At 42.7% G+C, this 16,682-nt stretch overlaps 1 protein-coding gene across 1 annotated transcript; it reads right to left on the reverse strand.

Moving 5' to 3' along the window:
• Positions 1-10,087: 10,087 nt before the first annotated feature.
• LOC143109310 (uncharacterized) lies at positions 10,088-16,174 on the reverse strand. Its single transcript, XM_076271962.1, has 4 exons — positions 15,980-16,174; positions 12,120-12,801; positions 10,326-11,534; positions 10,088-10,149 (listed from the first exon to the last, which is right to left on the reverse strand). The coding sequence occupies exons 1-4, from the start codon at positions 16,172-16,174 to the stop codon at positions 10,088-10,090; spliced, it is 2,148 nt and encodes a 715-aa protein (XP_076128077.1).
• Positions 16,175-16,682: the final 508 nt, after the last annotated feature.

Genomic DNA, 16,682 nt, shown 5'->3' on the forward strand with positions numbered 1-16,682 from the left:
CTGACAAAAGTCATCTGTCGTAAATAATTGACCTGGGGACCTGGACGCGGAGGGGACGACCCGGCCGTAAACCACTCCGCTTTTCTATCCTGTTCCTTGTCTTAGCTCTTGGAGATGCTTAGTTTTTTGTCCATCAGTACTGCACTTCATTCAGCCTCTTCATCCTCTTAAACAGCCTCTCTGTTGTTTTCAGGGTTGTGCACAATTCGAATTGCAATTCTGCTTCCTGTTTGCTACTTTAATTGAAATGCAAGTGAAATTCATGAATTGAATTGGAATTTAAGAGCCCGTTTCAATTAAATTCTGGAATTTTGCACAAGCCTGGTTGTTTTATCATGGAAGCTTAATAGATGATATTGAGTCTTTTAAGACAGAGTTGAAGAACCCATTAAGTTCAACTGGCAAGGGCCTATTATTCGTTTTAGTCATGCATAGCACAAAAAATATATTTCATTATCCTGAACAGTGCTTTTTTCTTTCACTAAAGGCAATTCAAATGATGTTTCACACAATATAAATTAAAATAACTGATTAAATTACATGTAATTGACAATTTTCCAGTGGAGCTCAAGAGCAATTTATTTGACAGCTAAGAGATTTGTCACTGTTGTGTGATGGGAGATTACAGTGAATTGATTTGCAATTCTAGAAGCAATCCAAAATCTCCCTGCTTACACACTCTCATATGATTCTATCAATAACGTACAGTATGTTCAACAGCTTATAGGTCACCATTCTCTGTATATGCTTTCCAGAAAAAGGTTTTGTATTTATGAATTCCATACTATGAAACATTCAATTTTGTTGACAATATTAACATATTCCTCTAGAAAAATGATACAGCAATTAACACATAATGAATCATTGTGTGATCACAGACAGCATTGACAGTTGCATCTGTCAGCTGTCCCATTATTTTCAGACAAAAACGTTTAAAGCTCCTTTCCACTGACTTTTACTCCTCCTCCACGATCTGGTATCTGGTTGCTAGGTTACGGGGACGTCTGGCATCATGTTTTTGTTTGTTTTTATTAGAGCCCGACCGATAAAGGATTTTGAAGGCCGATACCGATACAAATATTTGTTGATTTAAAAATCCGATATTCCGATATATCGGCCGATATATTTTTTTTTTTTTAAGAACGCAACAAAACATTAACAGATTTCCCTAACATTAGTTATGTAAGGGATAATGTATAGAACGCCGGTCATTACTGGGAAAATAAGTCCCGACAGGACAAAAACCAGACTTGTTCCGCCCTGAAGGGACTTATTTTCACAGTAATGACCGGCGTTCTATACATTATCCCGCTTATTATACGGCTACTTGCCAAAACGAAATAATAAACTCCCCACGATATCACTTTAACCTACATAACCTAGCCTATTGTTACCGTTCATCGTGGCATTTGCTGAGAAACAAATAGTTTGCAACAACACACGCTGCTGAACTTGAATCAAACATTCTTTAGAACACAGCTGATCAACCGTCTGCTTTCACGTTTGAATGAAGTTCCAGTCCTTGCGTAGTGATATGAAAGACGTATCAGAAGCACAAAACCCGTTGCCATTGACAGCGGTAATTATATGTTTGCAGCGGTAATTACATGAATTTATTTACAGTTAGAACTTTGGAAAATCCCATTCAAGTCAATGGAGCGTTCTACTAGCATTGTGAAGAGCCGTATAATAATTGTAGTTATTTATGAGTATTGACAAAAATAATATGATAATGCATTTTAAAAACAAACTTGTTTATTATGACCGTCGCTAGCGAAGTGGTCATATAGGGATTGTCAAAGTTTTTTTTTTTTTTTTTTTAGTTTTTTTTCGTCATCTACTTCCTGAATTTTTGGTCAACGATACCCGGGACACCGAACCACCGGGGCACATGAAATTTGGTGGGTATGTAGCCCCACTAGATTTTTACGGAAAAATTTTGTTTCGTCCCCGGGGGCCACTCCACCCCCGTGCTGGGCCCCCCGAACCGCAAAAAAAGCAGTTTTTCCTAAATAACTACCTGAACCATGGCACTGAGGATGAAGATTTTTTTGATGGTATGTTGGTCTTAAGGGCCCACATCAATCTGGCCCATAATCACTCATTTGTGATTTGCACCCCCCCGGTAAAAAATGAAAATGCAATATTATTCTGCTTTAATCACCCCTATCTTCAGTTCAGATGTTCAGAACTGCACCAAATGTTATGTGTATGATTGACCTGGCATTCTCTGGGGGTATGCCAAGTTTCGTAGAATTTCATCCATGGGGGGGTCTAAAAAAAATTAGGTTATGTGTACATTTAGTGACTGTACACTCATTGGCCTGTAGATGGCGGTGCACACATATACACATGCACACACACACAGGCACCCACATACTATCGGTATTAGAACGGCCGATACATAATTACAAATTCAGTAGTATTAAAAGAAAGCCAAAATAAATATTCATCATCATCATCAGGGCTGCATTTCCAGTATTGGCGATAAGTAGTCGTTTGTCCACTAGATGGCGCATCGTTGCAGTGAGACGTAATTTTGTTGGAAGTTAAAAGTGGGTTGGAAAAACAATGGACGCTTCCTACAAGGACTGTAGTTTACCGGAGAGAACGTCTAATAGGGATAGGACGATGTTCACATGAAATGTAATTCCCATTTCTTCTTGAAGCCGAAATAAATCTGAGGATGTTTATCGGACATGCTTGGTTTTTACTGCAGGTACGTTAATCTTATAATATCAATAAGGACCTAGGTAATGTTACCGTTAGCGTTGGTTGAGTGATGGAGGCCAATTTGATTGATTGCATTTGTAGAAAACTATAAATGCGGTTATACCAAGCAAATTGATAGCAGCACTGTAATTGTATCTTTCGACTGTCATTTGTTGCACATGCTACAAAAATCATTCTGTGCAATGGAAGATTTACCAACGTTACACCGGTCTAATACAGTTTTGCCTATACATGCGTGAGACTGAGACTGAGAAGTGCGTGCAGGGTGTGAGAGGGGAATTAATGTGCTTTGATTCCAGCTTGGTAGTTGTAGTCTGTGAAATTAAAAAGCACGAAAAGCACGTGTGTGTGAAGTATCCAAACAATGACACCTTCATTTCATTATGGCTGCTTTAGCAACACACCTTAAGCTACTGTGTAGTGGGTCCCATTTAGAAGTGGCTACTTCATTCGCGCTTTCCTTGACTCATGGAGCTGCGTGAATTTTATTACAACTTTTCGCCACGATATGGCAGTTTAAGTCCGCTTGATACTGTAAGGCGTAAGCCATTGGTTTCCAAAGGAGATTTTATTTGTGTCGCCAGCATAGCCTATTGGCAATTTATGTTGTAAATAGGCCTACCTTATAAGCCTACCTGTAGCTTAGGGAAGCTAACAGCTTTCTATTAGGATCTAGTTTGTTAGTTACAGTTTTGTCATAACTCCCTGATGCATTTTTGCATTTAGAATAGCCAGAGCGTGGATATATCTCAATCGGAAAATTAAACAATATCGGGTGCCTATGGACTAGGCTGGGTGAACCCAGCCTGATCTGCCCGCTATTTATTTTTTGATTTCTTAAAAGATTGAGCTTGGTCTGGTGAAAGCCAGACTAGCCATGGACCTCAGTTACACAATGCAAGGGAACATGAATCAGCCTATATTTGCACGAACAATAACGGACAACAGCTCTTCAACTTTGGCCCGTTAAAATGTGAATGACTAGCGACGCATTTCATCAAGGCCCATTTGGACATGTCAATTATTTGCACCACTGGTTACATGTAAAACAGCATTTCGTTTCAGACTACTGTTACTTAATTTGTGCATTAACAATAACGTTTCAGACTACTGTTACTTAATTTGTGCATTGACAATAAAGTATTACATGAACTAAAGATGACTAAAATCTTATGTAGAAGAAGAAACATTCACAAAAAATCCATCCATCCAAAAATGACCTTTGTTTTTGATAGCTGTTGAAAACGGCATGGAACTGACAGAGATGTTTTTGTTTATAAATAAATAAATAAATAAATAACATTATGCTGATACCTTTTGCTTTTCCCAAATACAATGTAGCCTACAGGTGTAAGTGACCTTTCATCAATCCAGTTGCAATGGATGAACTGTGATGAACTGCCCTACTTGTGATTGTTTAGAGATTTTAAAGGTTTTATAACAATGCTACATCTTCTTTGGCTATTCTACAATCTATTCACCTTTTCAGCACCAGTAGGCTACTTTCTGTGCAGCCGCACACACACTCAGGCATGCCAAACAAGCATACACAAAAGTTTCAAGAGTGGGGGATGAAGTAAAATATGGAGACAAATTTAAGTGTGATTTATTTTCGCGGAACGGATGTACAGGACTGAGCGGCGGTCATATTTTGTACCGCTATGCGGTACATCTAGTTTTTAAATAATATTGTCACAGAGGAACATCGAAATATATTAAAGTTCTGATAAATGAAATGTATAAAAATAGAAACTTAAGATATGAAACTTAGTCTATTTTGAACAAAAACACCTTAACAACAACAACCAAATCAAAGTTACCAGTATTAAAAGACTTGGTAAGCTTCATAAATATAACTTTGAACTAAGACTTAATAATTACAAAAAATAATGATGACATTATTACTATCATCATCATTTGTATTATCATTAAACAAGATAAAGGTCACTCCTAAATGTTTGATTGTGCGTGTGCAATAATTAGTCCCTATTGCCTTATAAGCTACCTTATAATTACAATGTCAGCTTGCTTATCCCTTTACCTGCACTTTCAAAATTATTTCCATCAAGCTACATCAAACCATTTTCAATCATCAGTTGCTGTCTGCCTTCTAAAACCTACTATTTAGTGATCTAAATCCATTATGTAACTTGTTAATGCTACGGCTGAACGACTTGGCGTCATTGGATTTCACACACGTGTAAAAGAAAAGCTAACTTTTATGCACAAGCTACATTTGATACTTTTTCTCTATGTCTAAATGTCCACTCCTTACATTTTACAATGCAGGGACTGTAACTACAGATATACTAGTTATAAATACAGTAATCATTACTTTATTTAGGCAGAATAAGTTCGTTGTGGTTTCCAAACTCATTAATGTTAAAGTTAGCGGTCTTCAACTGATATTTATGGCATTAGCTAGCTTTGTGGTTAGCTAGTATGATGAGCCATAATTTAGCAATGGATAACGTCATACTGCAAATTGTAAAACATGCGCTTTCAAAATAACAGGCCGGGGAGAGATGATACGTCTCACTGCAATAACTGTCACGCTATTAAAGAAATACATCTTCAGTCACATTGTCAAAAGTTAAAAGGACAGACAGTCAACTACACTGTAACAACGTAACGTAATTACTAGCTAATTCCGCTTCACTCTCGACTTATTTAACAGCAGCAAAACTGGACATTGTTTTCACGAATTTTGTCATGCTTATTTGAGTTAAGAGAACTGATAGGGATGTTCTTTTAATTGTTATTCAAGCAATGTATTAGCCTAGAAATCTAGACGCACCTTTAAGCGAGGTGAATGGTTCGATTCCAGACTATACATTTCAATGATATAGGATGGCCCGCCAGGCTAGCAATGTATGTCTCGTGACCAAATCACCATGAACACACTTCACTGATGATCTCACTCGCGGATAACTGGTTCTCTCTGCCCGACTCGGCTGGATCAGCAGGTTGCAGGATGTGTGGCGCGTTATAGAGTGTGCCAGTGACGCCACTTCCACTTGCCTCCATGGGACCTATCTTTCAAAAAATTTGGAACGCCAGTCTATGGCGAAAAAGAAATTATTTTCTGGTCCCGGTTGACTTGTGCCTTGAATTACCCATATGATGTTTGTCAATTTTAAAAACAATTTTTCATGTAAAGACATTTGCAGTTTGTTTCGTAACTATTGAATTACAACATTGTGAAAGATCGTAATTCCAACGACTACAAACCCATCAGTCGCGCTAGTGACGTTAGCTCATTCACAGCCACACTAGATTGTACAAGCATACCAGCAACAGGTCTTAATTGGGCTTTCCTTGCCGATGAAAATACCATGAGTCAGAGGATTAAACACATCAGGTAAGTTGTATTCGTCCATAGACTGTACCTTAGATACTGTTAAGTGACATAGCAGGCAGCAAGATGCAACGTTAACTAGCATAACAGCTATCAGCTAGCTTCTAATCTTATCGTTTCATTACGTTGGTGACGTACATCGTTCGAGACGAGAGATGTAGTCCACTGAGCGGATTCGTACAAAACCAACATAACTTTTGAAGTCTATCAAACAACAGTACTTTCTTGACGTGAAAAATTATCTTTTAAATTCACACACATCATATGTGAAATTCGTGGCACAATTCAAATGGGACCAAAAAATAATTGTTATCTCTCCATTAACTCCCGTTCATATTTTTTTGAAAGACAGGTCCCTTGTAGCGGAAGTAAAACGGAAGTCACTGGCACACTCTATACACGAATGTTGCCAGCAGGGACGGTGTAGAGTGCCCTCTGGTGGACAAACTATACAACGCCAACACTCATGACATGGTTGAAGGGTGTTTCGTCCGTTTTTATTTTATTTTTAAAATATTCATTTATCAGCCATTATAAATGCTGATACCGATAGTTTGGAAAATGCCTAATATCGGCCGATAATATCGGCCCGCCGATAAATCGGTCGGGCTCTAGTTTTTATGTAATGTTCGTAATTTTATGTAATGTCATGTTCATTTTTTGCATTGATTTGTCTAGTTAAATGTATTCTCTCTTCATTTATGTTATTTTCGATAGTCGTTGTGTTATTCTTAGTCCCTTTTACTGCTTCCAAGTCGGCTGATGTCGGCTGATGTCGCGTCATCATGGCGACCTGGGCCTACTCTGCGAGGGATCTGCCGTGGCCGCCGAGCTGCTGCTGACCTGCGAGCTACCATCTGCCTTGCCTGGTGTCTGGATTGAGCAGACTAGCTTCTAGCTGCTAACGTTCGAAACTACCGTTGACGTTGGGGAGCTCTGCAGTCTCTCGGAGCATCAGGCTGTCGCTGTCGGGGATCCACCGAGTTGCTGATCTGCGGGACCGCCCATGACTTCAACGGTTAGCTTTTATGCTTCCAGTGATCTCTAGACTGCAGTCTACAAGTAGGCCTACTAACGTCACTTACAGAAGGCCTATGTTAACGTTGGATCCTCCGGATTGGTCTGAAGATGCAGCTGTGCGCCATTTCATTGCCATTGGACTGAGTTGGACGCAGACTTTTCTTTATTTTAATTTCTTAATTATTATAGTGGATGGAATCCACTATCTGAAATCTCCTGGCTTCTTATTATTATAGTGGATGGAATCCACTATCTTGAAATCTCCTGGCTTCTTCTTCTTCTTATTATAACCATTTCTTTTTACCTTTTCAAGAATTAATGCGACTCTAACCGCTTAACGTACAGACATGTTGAAATAACCGTTCTGAAGGTCTGGAGTGGGGCAAGAGAGTTATTATTTCAGATTTTGTATAAAGTTTATACTTTTTGAGAAATAGGGGATTAAAAATGGTAAAAAGCTAATTTGTATGTAGGTTTGTATGAACTCAAAGATTAAGTGATTCAAAGATTTTTTTCCAGGAATCTCCCCACCAACATTAAGCTAGCAGCTTTCCATCCACTATTGTAATTCCTCTGGCATTACATTTCTAGTTTATTTTATTACTTGTTCATTTTTGTTTGTTGTCTGTCTTGTATGTCTACCGTTAGGTGTCTCGGGTACGTTGGCGATTACGCCGCTCCATCAGGCATCTTTTGTCTTGTGCGTCAATTGTTGTTTTTGTAAATTTGTTTGTTTGTCTTGATGTTAAGATTTCACGATGTGCACATTGTGTTTAATGCCTCCATATATTACATTTTGTAAATCATCGTGATCATCATTTCACATTTACTGTCAAGCATAACAAACTGCTTTCTGTATTCCACTTTTATACTAGGGCATGATGCATCATCCAGAGTGCTTGTGTTGGACAGTGTGTATCATATCTGTTACAGAGCATTGAGGCCAAATTAGGATGCATTTCCACCCTCTGTTTGCAGTGAGCAAGAGAGAGTTCATCATGCACTGACCTCTTCGTCCCAGACGTTGCTACTGTATCTACTAGTTGCCAGCTCTGTTGTTACTTATGGCTCCAGGAACCTCAAAGGGGTCAGCCCAGTTGACATCCTGTGTGACTTCATCCTGGAATCGAGTTAAGTGTAGTCACATGGATGAGATGTTCCCTTTGATGGCTCAGAGTAGGACACATGTGGCCAGCCTGCGGAGCTCCTTCCTTCTAGTAAGCTTGTGGGAGTTTGTTTGTCATGTACGGCCTGGACGAGCATACATGGTCAGGGGCTTGTTTTGTCATGAATTTATTCTTACTGCACGGTTTACATGTTTATTGAAAGATGAGAGAATCCTGCAATGTAGTTCAGGAGGAAGGTCCTCGCTAGGGAAGATGCATAATTTAAAGGGACACCAGGCAACGTTTTCGTGTTAATTACTCATCTTCGTAAGTCGGTATATGTTTAAATGACTCATTACAGGGCGAATGAAGACTATCTCGCCCGCCCCTACTGCCTGTAGGAAGAATATCGTTCTGAAGCATTCTCTCCCTGGAGTAGAAAAATAAATATGCATGAGATTAATTATCAGATGAGAGCAGATAGATCATAATTAATGTTAATGTACTTGAGAGAGAGAGAGAGAGAGATTACATTTCCATATGACACTCATTCATTCGCTGCTCTTTTGTTCAAATGCAGTTCACTTCATTATGGAATGATGAGCTTCCTTTCAGTGTTCTGTAGCACAGAATAGCCTGCTCTGTGGAAACAGTTTACCTTCATCGTGCCAGTGAAATAGCTAAGTGGCTTCATTATGCTATCATTTCCTCCTGCCAAGTATCCCATAAGTTTTCATCAACATTTTGTGAAACTACAGGTGATTGATTGCACTGTATTCTAAGAAAAAACAGAGTAGACCCATAGCATTTGAGCTGATTAGTTCCACAACTATGAAGAGTTCAAAGGAATTTGTCAGGGTTTACTGTAGGTGCACTATAGGTGGGAGGAGGATTTGATTATTATGACCGCAGCATTTGATTGCAGCATATCGGTTTAGTCAGTTTTTTATTTATTTATTTATTTATTTATTTTTCTTCATTCATTTTGTGTCAATGATTCCCGGGACACTGAAAGACCGGGGTACACGAAACTTGATGCGGAATGTTTTTCATTTCGATCCGTCGCCCTACCCGCCGCACAGACCCCAGAAAGGAGAGTAGGCTGGGCACAGTTTTCTGTGAATATCTTGAGAACCGCAGGGCCTAGGCTGACCAACTTTTTTTTGTATTTTGGTCTCAAAGGGCTATGTCAATTTCATATCCACTCATTTGATGTATAGCGCCACCTAGTTAAAAATGAAAAAGCAAAAACAAAGCGTAGTAATTGCAGGTATCTTTGGTTGACAGGTTCAAAACTGCACGGAATTTGAAGTGACACCCTCTGAATGCATGCCAAGATTTGAGGAATTCCACTGATGGAGACCCAAATCAGCTACTCACACAGGCACGCACACACTCACACGCATGCACACACTCACAGGCATGCACACACAGGCACGCACACACACACGCACTCACACATGCACAAACAGGCACGCACACACACATGCACTCACACACACAAACATAAACACACCCACACGCACACACATAAAAACACACACACATGCTTGCTTGCTTGTGGTTGTCCATTGAATCCGATGATGACGTCATCTTCTGTCTTTTAGCGGAGAGTTTTCTGATGGCTGAATAGTCCTGGATCCACAGGCTCTATTGCATGTGGGGCATGTAAACATTGTATTGGTGTTGCTGGCACTCATGGGTGTGTTTCTCCTGAGCCTTCTCTGTTGTCTCTTGACTGTCCTTTCCTCCTCTAGTGTTTGGGTCCCATCTAGACATAACTGCCGCCAGATGTTGCAGTCAGCAGCTATGCTCTCCAGGTCCCCAGGTTTGATTTTGCACCTCTTAAGCGCTGTCTTCAATTGGTCTTTCAAGCGTTTCTTCTGGCCTCCAGCAGAACGCTGACCTTGGTGTAGCTGGCCATATAGCACTCTGCGGGGCAGACGATTGTAGGGCATCCTTATCACATGCCCCAACCAACGCAGTTGGTGCTGGGTGATGGTGGCCTCAATTCTCTTACAGCCTGTTCTGTTGAGGATCTCAGTGTAAGGCACACTACACACACACACACACACACACACACATCTCAGTGTGAGGCACTCTGTCACGCCAAGTGATTCCCAGGATGCGCTGAAGACAGAAGATATGGAAGTGCTCCAGGGACTTGATGTGGCGGCTGTAAGGTACCCAGGCTTCACAGCTGTAGAGGGTGTTAGTAACCCAGGCTTCACAGCTGTAGAGGAGGGTGGTGATGCAGACCGCTTGGTAGACGCAGATTTTTGTGTTGGGATGAAGGTTCTTGTTCTGAAAAACCCGCCGCCGGAGTCTCCCAAAGGCAACTGATGCTTGTTTGATTCTATTCTGGACCTCATTGTCAATACTATTGTCTTCAGAGATAATGCTCTCCAGGTACTTGAATGATGGAACAACTGACAGTTTCTCATCTGCAATAGTGAAGATGGGTGGTGTGGGTGGGATGTTGGCACTCCATTGGCAGATTACCTCTGTTTTAGCGGTGTTGATGGTCAAACCCATCCTGCTGTATGCCCTCACTGCTGCATCTAGGACAGACTGGAGGCCTTGTGGAGAGTGAGATATGAGAGCGCAGTCATCTGCATACTGCAGCTCAAGTATCCTTACTCTGTGCAGTTTGGTGGTTGCCTGCAGGCTCCTGATATTGAAGAGGTTACCATCCAGCCTGTATGCTACTGTCACCCCACTATTGTCTTCAATATCCTTGTGGAGCAGCTGGGTGACGCATATGAGGAAGATGTTAAAAAGCACTGGTGCCAGTACACACCCCTGCCTTACCCCTGTGCGCACAGGGAAAGCACTTGACTGCTGACCTCCAGTTGTCACCCTAGCAGTCATTCCCTCATGAAACTGACGAAGGATATTGACAAACTTAGTGGGGCATCCAATCCGGTGGAAGACTTCCCACAAGAGATCTCTCTGCACTGTGTCAAAGGCTTTGGAGAGGTCCACAAACACCATAAACAGGTCTTTATGTTGTTCCCTGCACTTTTCTTGGAGTTGCCGGATTGTGAAGACCATGTTGACTGTGCTTCTGTTCTTCCTAAATCCGCACTTTGACTCCGGTAGCATAGACTCTGTGATGTCATTGATCAGCCTCTGTAGCATCACCTTGGCCAGGACCTTGCCTGCCACAGTAAGAAGTGATATGCCCCTATGGTTTCCACAAATGGCCCTATCTCCTTTGCTTTTATATATGGTAACAATATTGGCATCTCTCCATTGCTGTGGGATGTTACGGTGTAGTGTTCTTGTGCAGAGATACCCTCCCTGCTTTAGCAGTTCTGCAGGAATATTGTCAGAGCCAGGAGACTTGTTGTACTTCAGGGAGCGGATAATCCAGGCAGTTCATCCAGGATGGTATAGTCTGCATCAGAGTCCTGATTTAGTAAGGTGTTAAAATGTTCAGCCCACCTCTCCAGGATGCTGTTCTGGTCTTTCAGGATTTTGAGCCCATCTGCTGTTTTCAGGGGAGTGATGCAGTGACTTATTGGGCCGTAGATGGATTTGACTGCATTGTAAAAGTTGTGCATGTCATTTCTGTCAGCGAATGTCTGGATTTCATGAGCCTTCTCCAGCCACCATTTGTTCTGTAAGGTCCTCAGAGTTCTCTGCACTTCTTGACAAGCTTTTTGCCATTGCTGTCTGGCGGTGCTGGGTAAAGGTTTTTTTAGGGTTTCCTGATTTTTTTTCCTGCTTTGTGCATGTTGCTTAATAGGTTATAAATGGCCACTGAGTTGTTATCAAACCAGTCTTGATGGTTCTTGCTCTTATAGCCGAATGTTTGGGCTGCTGCTTCATGAAGGGGTGCCGTAATAGAGGTCCACTGCTGTTCTGTGGCATTTCCACCCCTCAGGAGGAGTTCTAGCGCAATTTCATGAAGACCGTGGTCATGATTATGCGGTGATCTGTCCAGCATTCTGCACCTCTCATGGCCCGGGTTATGAGCACGTCTCTGATGTCACTACGTCTCACGATGACATAATCAATCAGGTGCCAATGTGGCCAACATGGGTGCATCCATGATGTTTTGTATTTGGTCTTTTGCTGGAAGATGGTGTTTGTTATGGTCAGGTTGTGCTCAGAGCAGAGGGTAAGTAACCTCATGCCATTTGAGTTGGCCTGACCAACCCCATGCCTGCCAAGTACTCCTTTCCATATTACACTATTTTTTCCAACACTAGCATTGAAGTCCCCAAGCAGGAGGATCTTGTCGTTTTTGGGGATCTGGTGGAGAGCCTCATCCAGTGTCTGGTAGAAAGAGTCTTTAGACTCACTGTCAGATGGTAGAGTTGGATCATACACACTTAGCAGTGTGGCATAGCGGTTCTTCACCAGGGGGATACGAAGGGTCATCAGTCTTTCACTGATGCCGACAGGTTGTACAGTGAGCCTTGGCAGTAGTGTGTTCTTAATAGCTAGTCCCATACCATGCAGATGTTGTCCACCTGGGGGATAGCCTTTCCAGTAGAAGGTGTAGCCCATGCCCTCCTCTGTTAGAGACCCTTCATCAAGGAACCTGGTTTCACTCAGAGCAGCAATGTCGATATTCATTCATTCAATTCAATTCATTCATTCAATAATTTATTGCCATGTCAACAAAGTTGATTGGAATTTGTCTTGGTGCCATTCCAGTTAAAAAAATACAAGACAATACACAGGAACATACAGAACATGAAAGACACATACAGAACATGAAAGAATCACATAGACAAGCATTCAAACCAGTAAAAAGCAGTAAAAAAATCCCTTCCCATAAAGTGTATTGTGCAGTCTATAAAGTGCATATGAAAGAGGTCATTTAGTACAGATTTGCTCTGCAAGGTGACTGAGCATTAAGGAGCCTAATAGTGGCAGGGTAAGTACTGTTGCAGAAACGAGATGTTCTACCCCTGAGACTTTGGACTCTCCTACCAGGGGGCAGTAGTTGGAAAAGGTACCTGGCAGGGTGGGAGGGGTCACCTAGTACTTTCTGGGCTTTATGGCTAATCCGTGTGGCATAGATAGAGGCTACAGATGGGATGACATGTCCTATGATTTTGGATGCAGAATGCACCACCTTCTCCAACTGCTTCCTCTCTGAAGAGGTGGTGTTACCATACCAGACAGTGATGGAGAAGACAAGCACACTTTCCACTGTAGCTCTGTAAAACTGGAGCATTGCATCCCTAGCTACACCAAACTTCCTCAGCTGGCACAAAAAGTGAAGCCTCTGGTGGGCTTTGCTTATGATGAGGTTGGTGTTGACCTCCTGGGACTGACATATGGTGGTGCCAAGGAATTTGAAACTAGACACTCTCTCTACTGCCTGGTCATCAATGGTCAGAGAGGAGTGAGCTACTGTATTTTTTCTAAAATCTATAATCAGTTCTTTTGTCTTGTTGACATTTAAAAACAGGTTGTTCCCCTTACATCATACCTCTAAGGCTGCCACTTCAGATCTGTAATCTGGCTCACAGTTCTTACTGATAAGACCCACCACAGTTGTATCATCTGCATACTTGAAGATTTTCACATTCTCAGAATGGGACACACAGTCATTGGTGTATAGAGAATAGAGCAGAGGAGAGAGGACACATCCCTGTGGGGCCCCAGTGTTGAGAATACTGTGTTTGGAGAACAGGTTGTCTATTTTCACCACCTGCCGCCTGTCTGATAAAAAGTTTAAAATCCAGTGACAGAGCGATTGATTGATTCCCATCAACTGGAGTTTACCAAATAATGTAGTGGGTATAATAGTGTTAAAAGCAGAACTGTAATCTATGAATAAAACTCTTGCATATGTAGCTGGGGCCTCTAGGTGCTGCAGGATGCTGTGGAGGCACAGGGAAACAGCATCCTACAGACCTGTTAGCACGGTAAGCAAACTGATAGCTGTCCATCCCAACACTGGCTAACTGTCTACAGACGAGCCGTTCAAAAACCTTCATTGCAATAGAGGTCAGAGCAACAGGCCTGTAGTCATTCAAACAGCTGATATTTGATTTTTTAGGTACAGGGATGATTACAGCAGATTTAAAACATGCAGGGACTTTGCATTCCCAAAGTGACCAGTTAAAAATGTCTGTGAAGACAGAGGCAAGTTGATGGGCACAGTTCTTAAGAGTGAAAGCAGACACACCGTCAGGCCCTGCTGCCTTCCTCACATTCTGTTTGCAGAGCAGGGCCTTGACTTCATGTTCTTTGACTACAAATGGTGGGCATACAGGGTCAGTTCTAGGTGCAGGGGCTTTGTCGGGTCGGGGGCAGTCAAATCTGCAGTAAAATTCATTAAGCCTATCTGGCAGCTGGGGGTCTACATTTTGTGCTGCCTGTTTAGTCTTGTACCCAGTTATCCTCTGTAGTCCCTGCCATACCCCTCTAGTATCTTTAGCCTTTAATTTATCTTCTAGATTATCTCTGTATCTAGCCTTTGCTTTCTTCACAGCACGTTCAAATTGAAATCTAGCTACTCTATATTGATCTTTGTCACCACTTTTAAAAGCATGATTTTTCTCTGTACATAATTGTTTTATCTCTTTATTGAACCATGGCTTATTATTACTAAAAACAACCACAGACTTTGATGGTATGCAAGAGTTCTCTACAAAATTAATGTAGGAGGTGACTGTGTCAGTGAAGTCGTCTAAACCATCGCATGTTTCCGTAAAAACATTCCAGTCCGTTTGTTCCATACGGTCACTTAACATCTCCGCAGCAGCAGGCGTCTATTGTCTTACTGTCCTTATGGACCGTTTAACAGTTTTTAATTGTTGACGGTACCGAGGCATTAAAAATATCATATTATGGTCGGATTGACCTAGAGGCGCCCGCACCACAGCACGGAGGAAGCCTGAGGAAGTGTGCAATAACATTGGTCCAGTGTGTTCTCACCTGTCGTGGCAAGGTGAATCTGTGGTTTGTACCTGGGGAGTGATTTGTTCAGGTTGACATGATTGAAAGTCCCCCATTAACAGAAGTACCGAGTCCGGGTGCGCTCTCTCAATCTCGGTGACTTAGGCAGCCAGTTGCTGAATAGCAGATGCGGCTCCAGCCTGCGGGGGAATGTATACAGCCACCAGGATAATGGAGGCGAATTCCCTCGGTAGGTAGAAGGGCCGACATTGTATTGTGAGGGCCTCTAGTTCAGGTGAGCATGACCGATGTATTATTGTAGTGTCGGTGCACCATCTATCATTCACAAGGAAGGAGACCCTGCCGCCCTTCTGTTTTAGCGAATCCGCCGTACGGTCCGCCCGAAACAGTGAGAAGCCGGCTGGTAGAATTGCTGAGTCTGGTACTCCCTCGTGAAGCCAGGTTTCTGTGAAGCACATCACCGAGCAATCAGCCACGTCGCGTCTGGAACTGATCAGAAGGGACAGCTCGTCCGTCTTGTTGGCTAGCGATCGGACATTAGACAGGATTATGTTGGGCAGTGGGCAGCGGTGTTTGCGCCTCCGTAGACGCACGAGAGCACCGGCTCTTCTCCCTCGCTTCCGGGGTGGTTGGTTGCATCCCGAGGCCGAGGCATTCTCGGACGGCGGTATCGATGTGGCTATAAAGTCGTTTGATGAGTACAACAGTCTTGGAGGAGACTGCTGCACGTTGTCCCGAATATGCAGTAATTCCAGTCTCTCATATTTTATCAGACAATCCACACGATCCACACTTAAACAAACGATTAACAGCCAGAGTAACCAGAGCAGCACCATGTCGGCATTCTCCGGCGCCATCATCGTTGTAGGATATCATATCGGCTCAGCTCGGCTGCAACCAGGGCTGTCCTTCTATGGGGTCTTTCAGACCTGCCGTAGGAGTCCAGGAGAGTTCTTATGTTCCATGTTGCCAGTTTAAGGTTGTAGGATTTGTTTCTTCTGTTTCGACCGCAGGAGTGGAATGACCCGACAGGCGCGGCATCCTGTCCAGGCGTGAGTTCAGTGGGCATTTTTTAGGCCACCTTTTCTAGGCCCTTTCTCAGCTTGAGGTGAGCAGTGCGGTCCCTGAATTGGGCTGCTCAGTCGCACAAGGGTCTGCCGAGAACAGCTGCCACTCAGCCCCAGCTGTTAGCCACCAATACCCTGTGTCACTGACGTGTAGGGCTCTGACTAGGAGCTCCCAGTCTATTCAAACCTGCCCCCGTCGTCAGACACCCCATCGCCGCCAGACTTCAACCAGGTGTAGATCCAGGTAATGTTCACCATGGTCAGAGGTAGATACCTGCGCAAGGAATTTTTTAAAGTGCTATAGGGGGTGCGCTCTCCCCACATGCAGGTGCAGGTAAGCAGACACACGCACACACACATACACAAAAGTAGGGGATGGAGTAGGAGATGGAGACAAATTGACAAGTGTGGTTTATTTTTGCGGAGAGAATGTGCAGGACTGGGCGGCGGTCATATTTTGTACCACTCTGCGGTACATCTATTATCACAATCTAGCAGTTGGCTGAGCTG

This window comes from Alosa pseudoharengus, unplaced genomic scaffold (genome assembly GCF_046254945.1).
Source record: "Alosa pseudoharengus isolate Yale_2024_CS ecotype anadromous, Long Island Sound unplaced genomic scaffold, YU_APseudo_1.1 YU_APseudo_1.1_scf_7, whole genome shotgun sequence".
Classification (NCBI taxonomy): Eukaryota; Metazoa; Chordata; class Actinopteri; order Clupeiformes; family Clupeidae; genus Alosa; species Alosa pseudoharengus.